Below are 13,061 nucleotides of genomic sequence, written 5' to 3' on the forward strand. Positions count from 1 at the left end.
TAACCGAACGAACCTTCCGGCCAACCCAATACTTTACCTTGCAGATTATGAAAGGAAATGTAATCAACTTTAAAGCCCCCTTTAGTTCCTTTTAAATTACAAGTCAATCTCACAAAACCTTGAACAGAAAATTAACCCTTAGGAAGTTTCAGATTGTGAGAACTGAAAACCACCCCTGAACCATCATCTGACTGTGATCATCTAGGTCCTTCATTCAAAATCCACGAATCTGAAACAGCTAAAAGAAACGCGGGAGGGGGTGAGGGAAAAGGAAGAGAAGAAACATTTACATATATAAAAAGGGAGCTGACATTCCTAGTAACACTTTGGCCCAAGAGCAGCTTCTTGCCTAAAGTCAAGGCCTCACGGACACAACTTCTGGTCTTCTTTGATCACCTTCCTTACAGACAGGCTCCAACTGTCAATACCTTTTACGGGGACCGTCTCTAGACCTAGGATGGGACTCACTAGGACAGGAGATGATTTGCTGCTCATCTCGTAAAACTACTGTCAGCCCAATTAGTAAACTGAAAGGGACGACCTAAGATGTGGAATGGCAAGACAGCTGAAATGAGCCTGAGAGTTAAGAGTGGGAAGGAGCAGATGAAAAGGTGCTGGGAGGGTAAACAACGCATCACGAGCGGGAGTGGGAACCTGGGTCGAGGAAGTGGGGTCGGCGAAAGGCAAAGGTGAAGGGAGGAAGGGGACGAGGTTCTGGGTGGGATGGGCGGGAGCAAAGGGGGAGGGGACGAGCGAGGGCTGAGCGGGGGAGGGGGAAGGGTCCGGGGCGGGGCGGAAGGGAGCGAAGAGGCGGGATGAAGAGGGCCAGGCCGGGAGGGTCTTTACCTGCAGCTCCGCCCGCTCCACTTCCCACTGGGCTCTCTCGACCTCGAAGCGGGCCCACTCGTGCTGCAGGAAGTGCAGGATCCCCGGGAGACTGTACTGGGCTCGGGCCGCCCCCGCCGCAGCCGTTCCGTCGCCGGCCGCGGCAGCCTCCGCCAGAGGCCCGAGACCCTTGGCACCGCCGGCGCCCGGGTGGTTGTTGCTGAAGAAGACGCCGGGACCCGCTTGCTCGTCCATGGCGGCCGCGGGAACCGGGAGAGCTGCCCAGGCGCCCAGCAGCGGAGGCAACTGCAGCGGCCAGCAGCGCCTCCTCCTCCCGCCGCTCCCCGCCCACACCCCAGTCAGCAGGGAGCAGCTGCCTGGGCGCGGGGGCCGACCGAGCCCGGGACGGGCCGGGAAATGGGTCAACTGCGGCGCGCGGGCTTCCCGGGGCTTGCTGGGAAATGTAGTCGCGGGGCGTGGCGCGGGCGAGCGCGGCCCGGGCGGCCTGTGGGGTTGCGATCGGCTGGGGCGGGGCCGCGGCCCAGCCCCAGCCCCAGTCCCGCCCATGCCCGCGGCGGAGGGGGCCGCCCCCCCGGCGGGGAGCGCGGGTTTCCTCACTCTAGCGGCAGGGCGCTGGCGGGTGGTGCTGCAGTCTCCCTCGCACGCGGAAGTTCTCGGGCGGCGCTCGCTGTTGCACACACACACACACACGGAAGTTATCGCGCTGCAATGCCAGCCCGAGCTGCACATCTTTTAGGGCTTCCTGGTAGTTCTGCTAAGAATCAAGCTCAAAGCGAGCTTCGCCAGTCCGGAGCCTGGACCGGGGTTCTCCAGCCAGCACATTCAGACCTCTCCCTTCTGCTCCGACTTGGGTGATTCTCTGACCCTAGACACTCCTGAGTTCTGTACATTTCTGTATCGCTGTCGCTCCTGCCTTTCTTTTACACTTAGGGTTCAATCAAACCTGTTGCCTGATCAGTTTTCACTTAGAAGGAACTCTGATCATCTCTCTCCTGGACTCAACACAGCAGCTTTCTGCTTATTCCAAATTCTGGTTTGTTGACACTTCATCCGAAACACTACTCCGCTGAAGTCCTTTTCCCTTTGTAGTTAATCTTGCTGTAAATCCTGTAAAAGTTTCGGATAGCCAAGGCTCTGTTATTTCAATCTCATTTTTTCTTATTCCCGAGCAATTTATAGTCATTTCAGCAAATATTTGACTCTAAGTGCTATCTGTCACTGGGGATATAAAGATAAATGACACAATTCCTGTCATCAAAGGGAGACTGGCAAATATACAGTCAATTCTCACAGTGCCTTAAAGTTAAACTACCTGAAAAAACAAAAGTCCCTTTCTGCTCCCTAGAGCTATCTTAGGTATCCAGGCACTTCTCCATTTTCACTTGTCGGGTTCCCAGTTTCTTCCACGGTTCATTTGCAAACTGGCGATAGTATTAGCCTACCGAAAGCACACCGAAGTCCTTTCAAGTGTTTCTCTCTAAATGTTATCCTTCCAAGTCTTTGAAGTTATGTCACTATAAATTCACACTACAACGATAATGAAAGGAAGGCACCTGAAAAAAATTTAACAAATGAACTTGAAATTAAGCACTTATTTTGTCCCCAAAGCAAGTCATTTTGTAATTCTTTTGTGGGATGGAATTCTGGGATATCAGACCTTATGGCCATGAAAAAATGTAAAGATATAGGCTGGTGAGTGACATGTCAGGGAAGGACATCCTGTCCCTGTGCTCCCCCTTCCCCCTCTTCCCATTGCTACTTGTGGAAAGGACAGGAAACACATTGTATCTAATCTGGTTGCAAAGATGGCTAGCTCTCTCTCCCAGTTATTGAATGTTTCAGCTTTATGAATTCATTCTTTACTGTAATAAAAGTTTAATCCAGGCGTGACCAAATTCCCTGTGTCGTAAATTATTTTGGCTGTAAGCGTCCTCTGAGATACTACCCAATCCTCTCATTTTACAGTTTAGGAAACTGAAGTCCAAAGAAGTTGAACTTGTTCACAATGAGGCTTTGAGTGAGTGGCACAGTCAAAACTAGAAACCAGAATTCCTGATTGCTAGTTCTGTTAACAGGTTGCCTCCTCTCTTACTTGTCAGATATATCAGAGTATCAAGGGGACAATAATGCAACAATGGCATATTTTTTCATCTGAAGGATTTAAGTAATCTTACAAGTTTTGAATGTTAAAAGTTTTTTTTCCCCTCTAATAGAAGACATGTCTGACAATTCCTTTAAATACATTTATAACATACTATAAAACATGATTAAATTTAATGGTAACTGTTTAAGAACCCATAACACCTTTAGCTAGATTCACCAAGAAAAAAAGAAAGAGGACTCAAATAAATAAAATCAGAAATGAAAGAGGAGATGTTACAACTGATACCACAGAAATACAAAGAATCATAAGAGACAACTACAAACAATTATATGTCAACAAATTGGACAACCTAGAAGAAATGGACAAATTCCTAAAAACATACAACCTATTAAAACTGAATCAGGAAGAAATAGAAAATCTGAACCAAGCAATTATTAGTAAGGAGAGTGAATCAGTAATCAAAAACCTCCTAATAAACAAAAGTCCAGGACCAGAGAGCTTCACTGGTGAATTCTACCTAACATTCAAAGAAGAATTAATACCAATCCTTCTCAAACCCTTCCAAAATATTGAAGAGAAGGGAACTCGTCCAAATTCATTTTATGAGTCCAGCATTACTCTGATGCCAAAACCAGACAAGGATGCCACAAGAAAAGAAAATTACAGGCCAATATCCCTGATGAACATAGGTGCAAAAATCCTCAACAAAATATTAGCAAAATTCAGTAATACATTAAAAGGATCCTTCACCATGATCAAGTGGGATTTATTCCAGGAATGCAAGGCTGATTGAAAATCTGCAAATCAGTCAATGTGATACATCACATTAACAAAATGAAAAATAAAAATTATATGATCATCTCAATAGATGCAGAAAAAGCATCTGACAAAGTACAACATCCATTTATGATAAAAACTCTCAACAAAGCAGGTATAGAGGGAATGTACCTCAACATAATAAAGGACATTTATGGCAGACCCACAGCTAACATCATACTAATGGTGAAAAGCTGAAAGCTTTTCCTCTAAGATCAGCAACAAGACAGGATGTTTACTCTTGCTACTGTTATTTAACATAGTATTGGAAGTGCTAGCCAGAGCAATTAAGTAAGAAAAGGAAATAAAATGCATCCAAATTGGAAGGGAAGAAGTAAAACTGTCACTCTTTGCAGATGACATAATACTATATCTAGATGCCATCAAAAAAGTTAGTACCAATAAACAAATTCAGTAGTGTTGAAGGATAAAAAAAAATCAATATACAAAAATCAGTTGTATCTCTCTATGCCAACAACAAACTATCCGAAAGAGAAATTAAGAAAAGAATCCCATTTACATTTGCATCAAAAAGCATACAATACCTAGGAATAAATTTAGCCAAGGAGGTGAAAGACCTGTACACTGAAAACTATAAGATATTAAAGAAAGAAATTGAAGATCACACAAATAAATGGAAAGATATTCCATGCCCATGGATTGGAAGAACTAATATTGTTAAATACTACCCAAAGCAATCTACAGATTCAGCGCAATCCCTATCAAAATTCCAATGGCATTTTTCACAGAAATAGAACAAGTATTCCTAAAATTTGTATGACACCACAAAGGACCCTGAATAGTCAAAGCAATCCTAAGAAGAACACAGCTGGAAGCATTATGCTCCCTGATTTCAAACTCTATTACAAAACTATAGTAATTAAAATAGTATGGTATTGGCATAAATACAGACATAGATCAATAAAACAAAGTAGAGAGCCCAGAAATAAACCCACACATACATGGTCAATTAACTCTAACAAAGGAGCCAAGAATATATAATGGGGAAAGATTGTCTCTTTGATAAATAGTGGTGGGAAAACTGGACAGCCACATGCAAAAGAATGAAACTGGACCACTAACTTATACCATACACAAAAATTAACTCAAGAAGGGTTAGACTTGAACGGGAGACCTGAAACCATAAAACTAGAAGAAACATAAGTGGTAAGCTCCTTTTTTTAAATTAATTTTTACTGGACTATAGTTGATTTACACTGTTGTGTTAGTTTCTGCTGTACAGCAAAGTGAATCAATTATACATATACATATGCATATACTACCGTGTATCGACAAGAGTTCCCTGTGCTATATAGCAGGTCCTTATTAGTTATCTATTTTATATGTGGTAGTGTGTATATGTCAATCCCAATCTCCCAACTTATCCCCCCCCACTTTTACCCCCTAGTAACCGTAAGTTTGTTTTCTACATCTGTGACTCTATTTCTGTTTTGTAAATAGGTTCATTTGTAACATTTTTTTTTAGATTCCACATATAAGCGATATCATATGATATTTGTTTTTCTCTGTCTGACTGGTAAGCTCCTTGACAAAGGTCTTGGTGATGATTTTTTAACCTGACACCAAAAGTAAAAGTAAAGCAAAATCAACAAGCGGGACTATATCAAACTAAAAAGCTTCTGCACATCAAAGGAAACCATCAACAAAATAAAAAGGCAACCTACTAAATGGGAGAAATATTTGCAAATCATATATCTGATAAGGGTTTAATATCCAAAATATATAAAGAACTTATACAACAGTAAAAAACAATCAGATTTTTAAATGGGCAGAAGATGTGAAGAGACATTTTTCCAAAGAACACACGCAGATGGCCAAAACAGACACAGGAAAAGATGTTCAACATCATTAGTCATCAGGGAAATGCAAATAAAAACCAAGATGAGATATCACCTCACACCTGTTAGAATGGCTATAATCAAAAAGACAAGAAATAACAAGTGTTGGGAAGGATGTGAAGAAAAGGGAACTATTGGTGGGAATATAAATTGTTGCAGCCACTATGGAAAACAATACGGAGTTTCCTCAAAACATTAAAAATAAAACTACTATATGATCCAGCAATTCCACTTCTGGGTATATATCTGAAAGAAATGAAATCACTATCTCAAAGATATATCTGCATTCCCATGTTCACTGCAGCATTATCTATAATAGCCAAGACATGGAAACAACCTAAGTGTCCATCAAAGGATGAATGGATAAAAAATATGCAGTGTATATATATACAATGGAGTGTTATTCAGCCATAAAAAAGAATGAAATCTTGCTATTTGCAACAACATGGATAGACCTCAAGGGCACAATGCTAAGTGAAATAAGTCAGAGAAAGACAAATACCATGTGATGTCTCTTATATATATATTTAAACACACACACACACACACACACCAAAAAACCCTAAAAAACCAATCTCATAGATAAAAAGAACAGATTCGTGGTTGTCAGTGGTGGGGGGTAGGAGAAATGGATGAGTGGGGTCAAAAGGTAATAAATAAATAAATATAGAGATAACTTGGACTATCACATATATACAACAGCACTGCTTAAATTCATAGTTTGACCTTATTATAATACCTTTTTGCCTTTCAAGGACTTATTTACACATAAAATAGTATTTATGATCTATCATGTTACAAAACCCTCACTCAGTACACCAAAATATTAAGAGTGGTTATATTAAGGTGGAATTCTAAGAAATTTACTTTTTTTTCCCCCCAAAATTTCCACATCTGGTAATATTTCTTTTGTAATTTAACGAAAAACAACATTACTTTTAAAAGAACTTCCCTTAGAGTTCTTTTGCTCTAAATTGCTTTAAGAAAATAAGGACCATGAATCTCATCACTTCTTCCTATACTGAATCAGCTCCTGAAAATGTTAATTTTTGAGTAGTGAGCTTACCAGTGATTTGTTTTCCCTGTGCCTGTCTGTCACATTTTCTGTGTTCAGCATGAATTACTTTTTTTAAGTAAATGTTTTATCGCATATAACACAGGTACAGAAAACCTCAAAAGTGCTAAGTGAACATCTCAGGGAACTTTCACAAACTGAACAATTGCATGCAACTACCACCCAGAACATGAAACTGAATATGGCAAACCTCTTGGAGTCCTTTCTGGATGTGCATTTTCAGATACAACAGCAAAAATGTTTTTGAATTTCAAAAAAATATCCTGAAAACATTAATAACTAGAAAGGACATGGTATTTGTAATGAGTTAAATCTAAATTTTTTCCCTCACTTTACAATTTTCAAAACCTGGAAATCTTGGACAAATGGTTTAACTTTTTTTAGCGGTAGTTCTCTCATTTTTAATGAGAATAGTATTTACCTCACAAAGTTATTGTGAAGATTAAATGAGAGAAGAAATGTAAATCCCTTAGCATAGTGCCTGACAATATAATATATACTGAATATGATAGTTTTTACTGTATTAGAGTTCACAGACTAACTGAAAATCATGACTACTGGGGGCTCAATAATTGTTCTTTTTCTTTTCTCATCCCCTATTCAGAACTTTAATTCAGCAGAGTTAAAATAATCTTTAAAAAAAAGTAACATCTGTGTTCAATCATGAAGTCTTCAGACCTCAGGGTGTTGCTGCTGGTTTTCTGATCACTTCATTTTGTGATTAATAAAGACTGTGACACAAAAAGTAGGATTTCCTTTCCAAGCACAGAGAGCAGCTGCTGAAATGTTGATTTATATATTAGTATAACCAGTTTAAAGAGAGAAATTGTGAAACGCTAAAAGGTTATTTAGGTAATTGGAGTGTTTGCTATTTTTTGGTTTATATGTGTGTGCTTTATGGGGTGGGGATTATGGTTCCCCAAAATGACAAATAATTCATCTGCTCAAAAAAATTTTTTTATTGAAATGGGTGGCTATTAAAAAAAAAAAAAACTATCCAAAATGACCAGTTATTTGGATCTCTATTTAACAGCTCAAAGAAAAGCCTTCAAACTGAACTTGATAGCTCTTTGCAAATTCTGGCGAGAAAAAAAGAAGAGTAGACCACTTGACTGTAGAGAGGGCTCTGCTAGGATGAAGAGAACTTTGGGGAAGAGGAGCATGCAATAGCCCACCGTATACGTCTCTTCTACCATCTGCCTGCTCCCTAATTTCTCTCACCTCTTCTTTCTGCCTGATTCATGGGGCCAGTCCCTGCTTGCGCCTTTCCTGAGTCTCCAAACTTTACTCCCTAGATTTGAAGTCTGGTAAAGACAGGGCTGGGGAAACAGCCAATCACAAGTTGGGAAACAAGGAATTCTATTATCTGAAATTTTTCTTGGAGTCCGGAAGTTAAATCTACATCACAGTCTTCTGATAGGGTGGGGAAATAGCTTCTATTGTTTACTATAATTATTATTACTATTATTTTTTTGGTTGAAAGTAGTTACCTAATTTCAATTTCAAAATTAAATTTCATTTTATTTATTTTAATAAATTAACTGAACAAAATTTAATTTTAAAATTAACATTGGTTTTAAATTTGTAGTGGCTGATATTTAGAGAAATAAATACTTAAAATCTAAACTCAGGATTGCTTTAAGAAATCCAAACATCTAACACAGGGAGACAATAAAATGATAATATAGCTCTGAAGCTGTAGTAAGACTTCTCTTGGAATACTGATGATGGTGATCAACTGAAGATTCTGTTTCTATAAGCAAAGACAAACTATTCTTAAAAACACATTCCTATCCTTTCTCCCCATCAACTCCATCCCTTGCTTCTCTACCCTTTTCTCTTTTTAAATTTTCCAGCCAATGAAAGTTCTACTCAACAGATTTTTTTTTCTTTTTTTTTAAATAACTATGGTGCCCCTATTTCTAAGGCAGGAATTGAATTTCAAACAATTAATGTAATCTTCATTACATAAAAATAACCGTGGGGGGGTGGGGAGAGAAGGACATTTTTATAAGCTGGCTATTCCTGCCAACTATGCAACAGGGACCACTCGTTTCCCAGGTGGAGACTTTTCTCAGCAGAAACACCCAATCTTCATTTAGGCTTGAATTGCTCAGGACAGCACCTCCCACCCCAAACTCCCATCTGATAGTCCTTTAACATAAATTAAGTCAGTTCTCAAAAGAATTTAAATGTGATATGTTATTTTCTTATAAACATGATGTGGGGGACAAATCTGGGCATTGTGCTAGAAAAATAAGAAAAATGAATGAGGTTAAAGAGGTTCAGTACATTCGTGTTTTGAGTTTTGAAGACCACGTGTCCTTAAGTTTTTTCAAAAAAGATTTAACTTATTTTGCATGTGATGCATCTCTCCCTCTACTCTGCAGGCCCTCAATATGCTACTGTTGTTGAATATGTGTTAATTTTAGCACTTGCAGTTGTCCTCTGTGATGGAAAATCCTACCATTATCTATGTTATCTCCTGGCCCAGATTTCCCCCCAGGTGCAGGACATGAAGTAACAAGAGGAGTGGTTTGAACCTGCTCCTATACACTTTCACACGAACTCAAAATGTATAACATTACAACCCATGAGCTGATTGTATTCAAGCTTAAAGAGCCAATACATACATTTTCATTACAGGAGAAAAAGATAATTTAAATAATACAGTGTTTAGTATATGGCAATAATCAAATTAATGCTGCAACAGTTTTATGAGGATGTAACCAGATTAATACATGAAGGATGAGTATAAACTAGCTAGAAGAAGGTGAAATGGAGCTTTTTAGCAAAATTCAAACACCTGATGAAAAAATATTGTAGTGTGTTTGACATGCTGAAAGAAGTCCAGTATAGCTGACACATAAAGAACAAAAGGAAGTAATAATTGCTATTTTTTACAGCTGGTACTTATTAAGCATTTACTCAATAAAAATAATGCATTTTATATGCATTAACTTGAACCTTACAATGTCCCTATGTGGAAGTACCAAGATCATCTTCATTTGACATGTAGGTATACTGCATATGGTTATAGGATCAGATGAAATAAAATGAGGAGATGAAGTAGGCAGGGGCCAGATTATGCAGGGCCTTGAGGGTACTTTACGGAATTGGTCTTTATGGTAAGGCAACCAACTGAAGAGTTTTCAGCAAGGTATCAGATTTGAATATATAAAGATCATTTTAGTTCCTGCCTGAGCAATATAATATTAGCTGACATTTCTAAATTGTTTTTTAAGGGTCAGGCACTATTTTAAGGCCCTTTGCCAAGTATTAACTCATTTAACCCACAGCTACTCTATAAAATAGGAATTATTCTTCTTCTCTTTTTACAAACGTAGAAACTGAGGCGCAGTGAGGACAAGTGACTTGCCCAAGTTTACACATCTTGTAGGTGACAGAGCCAGGTTCCAACCCAGGCAGACTGACCCTACCATCCTCAACAACCACTTTGCTATTCTGCAGTCAAATGTGGTGCTGGATTAGGAATGGTAATAAAGGCAATAAAGACACATGGAGATATTTAGGAAACTTGGTGATGAACTAAGCATAGTGAGGGAGAAAGTGGGAAGTGTCAGGGATGATACCAAAATTTATGAACAGCTTACTCATCAGGATAAAATAGCTGTGTGGTTTACTGGGAGACCATGAGTTGAGAAGCAGGTTTTAGATAAGGAGGTGAAGAGTTCAATTTAAAATCAATTTTAAGTTAGTTGAGTTTGAGGAGTTTCTGAGACAACCAATGGTAGGTAGTCACTTATGCAATCTGAACAGCAGAAGGGAGGCTAGGGCTCCGGACAACCCCACGAAGGAATCCTTGCCTATTATCCTCTATCACACCTTGCTTCATACCATTCTTTCCTAGTTATCACAACCTGTGATTATTTTCTCTCTGTCCCCAGGCAGAATGTAAACATATCATTGTAGATTCTTTGCTTGACTGTTCACTATTGTATTCCCAATGCCTGGCACATCATAGTGTCCCATTAATAACTGTCCAATGAATGAATAAGAGACAGCATTACAGAATCTTATCACAAAATCTTTTGACAGACAGGGATTCAAGTTCTCCTTGTACATGTCCAATGTCAAGGAATGCACTATCACAAAGCAATCATTTTTCAACAGGTCTCTTAGAAAATCATTTTAAGTTCTATTTCAAACCACTTACTTGAAACATTGACTTATTGGTGTGGCCCACTATGTGACCCTCCTATCTGATGTTTAATGATCATGTTGCCTGCCCTTTCTTACCCTTAGTTCCTCTATATCACTTGGCTTGGATACACACCAGTTTGTCATTGCCCTTGACATGTGGCATCTGAAGGTGATCTTCCAACTCCCTCAGTCGGCCTCCCCCTTCACACACACTGAGGGCCCACAGTGTGTAGAGCAGGACTGTCAACTTCCTTGTTTAACAAGTATAGTTTTACTAAAAACAGCCCAACTTCATTAAGTCCTTCTTATTCACTTAATAATGACTTACAGCCAACTAAAATGCCATTTTAAAAAACATTTAGGTATATCAAAATATTTGGGGAGATTTAAGGGCACTCCAAGGAATGTGGTAAACAATGACCCAGTTTCATTTTCATGTCTATTTCAAAAATGGTCGCTTTCTAAGATTCAGCAATGTGTATCAAAATTCAAACCTGTCATATTTTTATAACCCCCTTAAGAAGTCTATCCCAAGGAAATAATCTACAAAGTTTCATTTTTAAAAAGTCAAACGCAGCATTACTTATTTTAATATAAAAACTAGAAACCAAGTACCATAGCATAGGATAATGGCTAAGTCAATAATCGTACGTTTGTTATTAAGTAGCTATCAAAAAGATGGTTACTAAATCTATCCCATATTATTAGAGTAATTCTATGGGAAAATGCTTATAAAATAAGTGGATAAAACAGCCTACCTGCAGGATGATTACAAATGTGGAAGGAAACAGATTAAAATATCAACAGTAATTTGGTCTGAGTGGTGAATTGTGGTAATTTTCCCCAAAATTTAATAAATGCAAATTTTATAATTAAAATTGATTAATTTATAATAATGTATAAAATTGACTTTCCTTTGGCCTCTGACTCTGCTTTTATGTTCATCAGGTAAGACTAAGGCCCTTTTCTGTTTCACAAATGAAACGAGAGGTATTTTCTTATATCATAATAAGAAATAAGTTGAGCAGTGAAACAAATTAATGAATATAATTCTTCAAACAGATATTCCTTTCATAGATATGATTATAGAAAACTAGAAGTTGTCAGTGGCTCAGAAGAGTTTAGAGAAAGTATAAAGATGTACTGGGGAGAGGAAAGGGAGAAAGAGAGAGACAGAGGGAGAGAAGGAAAAAAGAGAGAGAGAGAGAGACAGAACCATTGCTACTGCATGATGTAGACTATCCTGAAGTAGGAAATGATGGGAAAAGCCTGGGTTCGAAGAACAGCAGAAAATAGCCAAGGCAGAAATAAACATACTTTATAAATAGATGAGCGAAAAGGGGTTATGTATGCAAGAAACAAGGAGATTGGAAAACAGTCTGGCAGTTCCTTAAAAAGTTGAACACAGAGTTCCCATTGAGCCAGCAATTCCACTCCTAGGTATACACTCAAGCTAAATGAAAATACAGGGTAATGCAAACACTTGTACACAACTGTTTACAGCAGCATTATTTGTAATAGGCAAAAAGTGAAAACAACCCAAACGCCCATCAACTAATGAATGGATAAACAAAATATAATATAAATAGAATGGAATAGTATTCAGCCATTAAAAGGGATGCAGTACTGATGTATGCTACCACATGGATGAACCTTAAAAATGTTAAGAAGCCAGTCACAAAGGACCACATAGTGTATGATTTCATTTATATGAAATGTTCATAATAGGAGAATTGATAGAGACAGAAAGCAGATCAGTAATAGTGTAAGGCTGGGGGGAAGCAGAGAGCTTGTGGGGCGACAGCTAAAGGGTACCAGATTTCCTTTGGGGTAATGAAAATGTTCACAACTGATTGTGGTGATGGTTATAGTACATTGCGAACATACTAAAAACTATTGAATTATACATTTAAAATGGGCAAATTGTATGGTATGTGAATTGTATCTCGATAAGTGTTACCAAAAAAACTCTAAAAACAAGGAGAATAACTTTGGAAAAGCAGGTGTAAAATACAAAAAACCCTTGCAGAAATAAAAGTCAGTAAGAAAATAGGTGAGAACGCACCTATCTGAGGTCTAAAGACTAAATGAGGAAGGCAAGGCTGTATTAGCTGCCAATCAGTGAGGGTATGAGAGAGAATAAGTAGGAGGTAGCAGAAGATGAATAGGTATGCCTTTGGAATGTTCAGAAAGGTTC

General features: G+C 38.6%; 1 protein-coding gene across 2 annotated transcripts in view; it reads right to left on the reverse strand.

Moving 5' to 3' along the window:
• Positions 1–1,201, reverse strand: part of STRN (striatin) — a 113,536-nt gene extending 112,335 nt beyond the window's left edge. For both annotated transcript variants that reach the window (XM_061168809.1, XM_061168807.1), the window contains exon 1: positions 847–1,201. In XM_061168809.1, the coding sequence (XP_061024792.1) occupies positions 847–1,080 (234 nt within the window). In that variant the 5' untranslated portion in view covers positions 1,081–1,201. The remainder of the gene's footprint in view (positions 1–846) is intronic.
• Positions 1,202–13,061: the final 11,860 nt, after the last annotated feature.

This window comes from Eubalaena glacialis, chromosome 14 (genome assembly GCF_028564815.1).
Source record: "Eubalaena glacialis isolate mEubGla1 chromosome 14, mEubGla1.1.hap2.+ XY, whole genome shotgun sequence".
In the NCBI taxonomy this organism is placed as follows: domain Eukaryota; kingdom Metazoa; phylum Chordata; class Mammalia; order Artiodactyla; family Balaenidae; genus Eubalaena; species Eubalaena glacialis.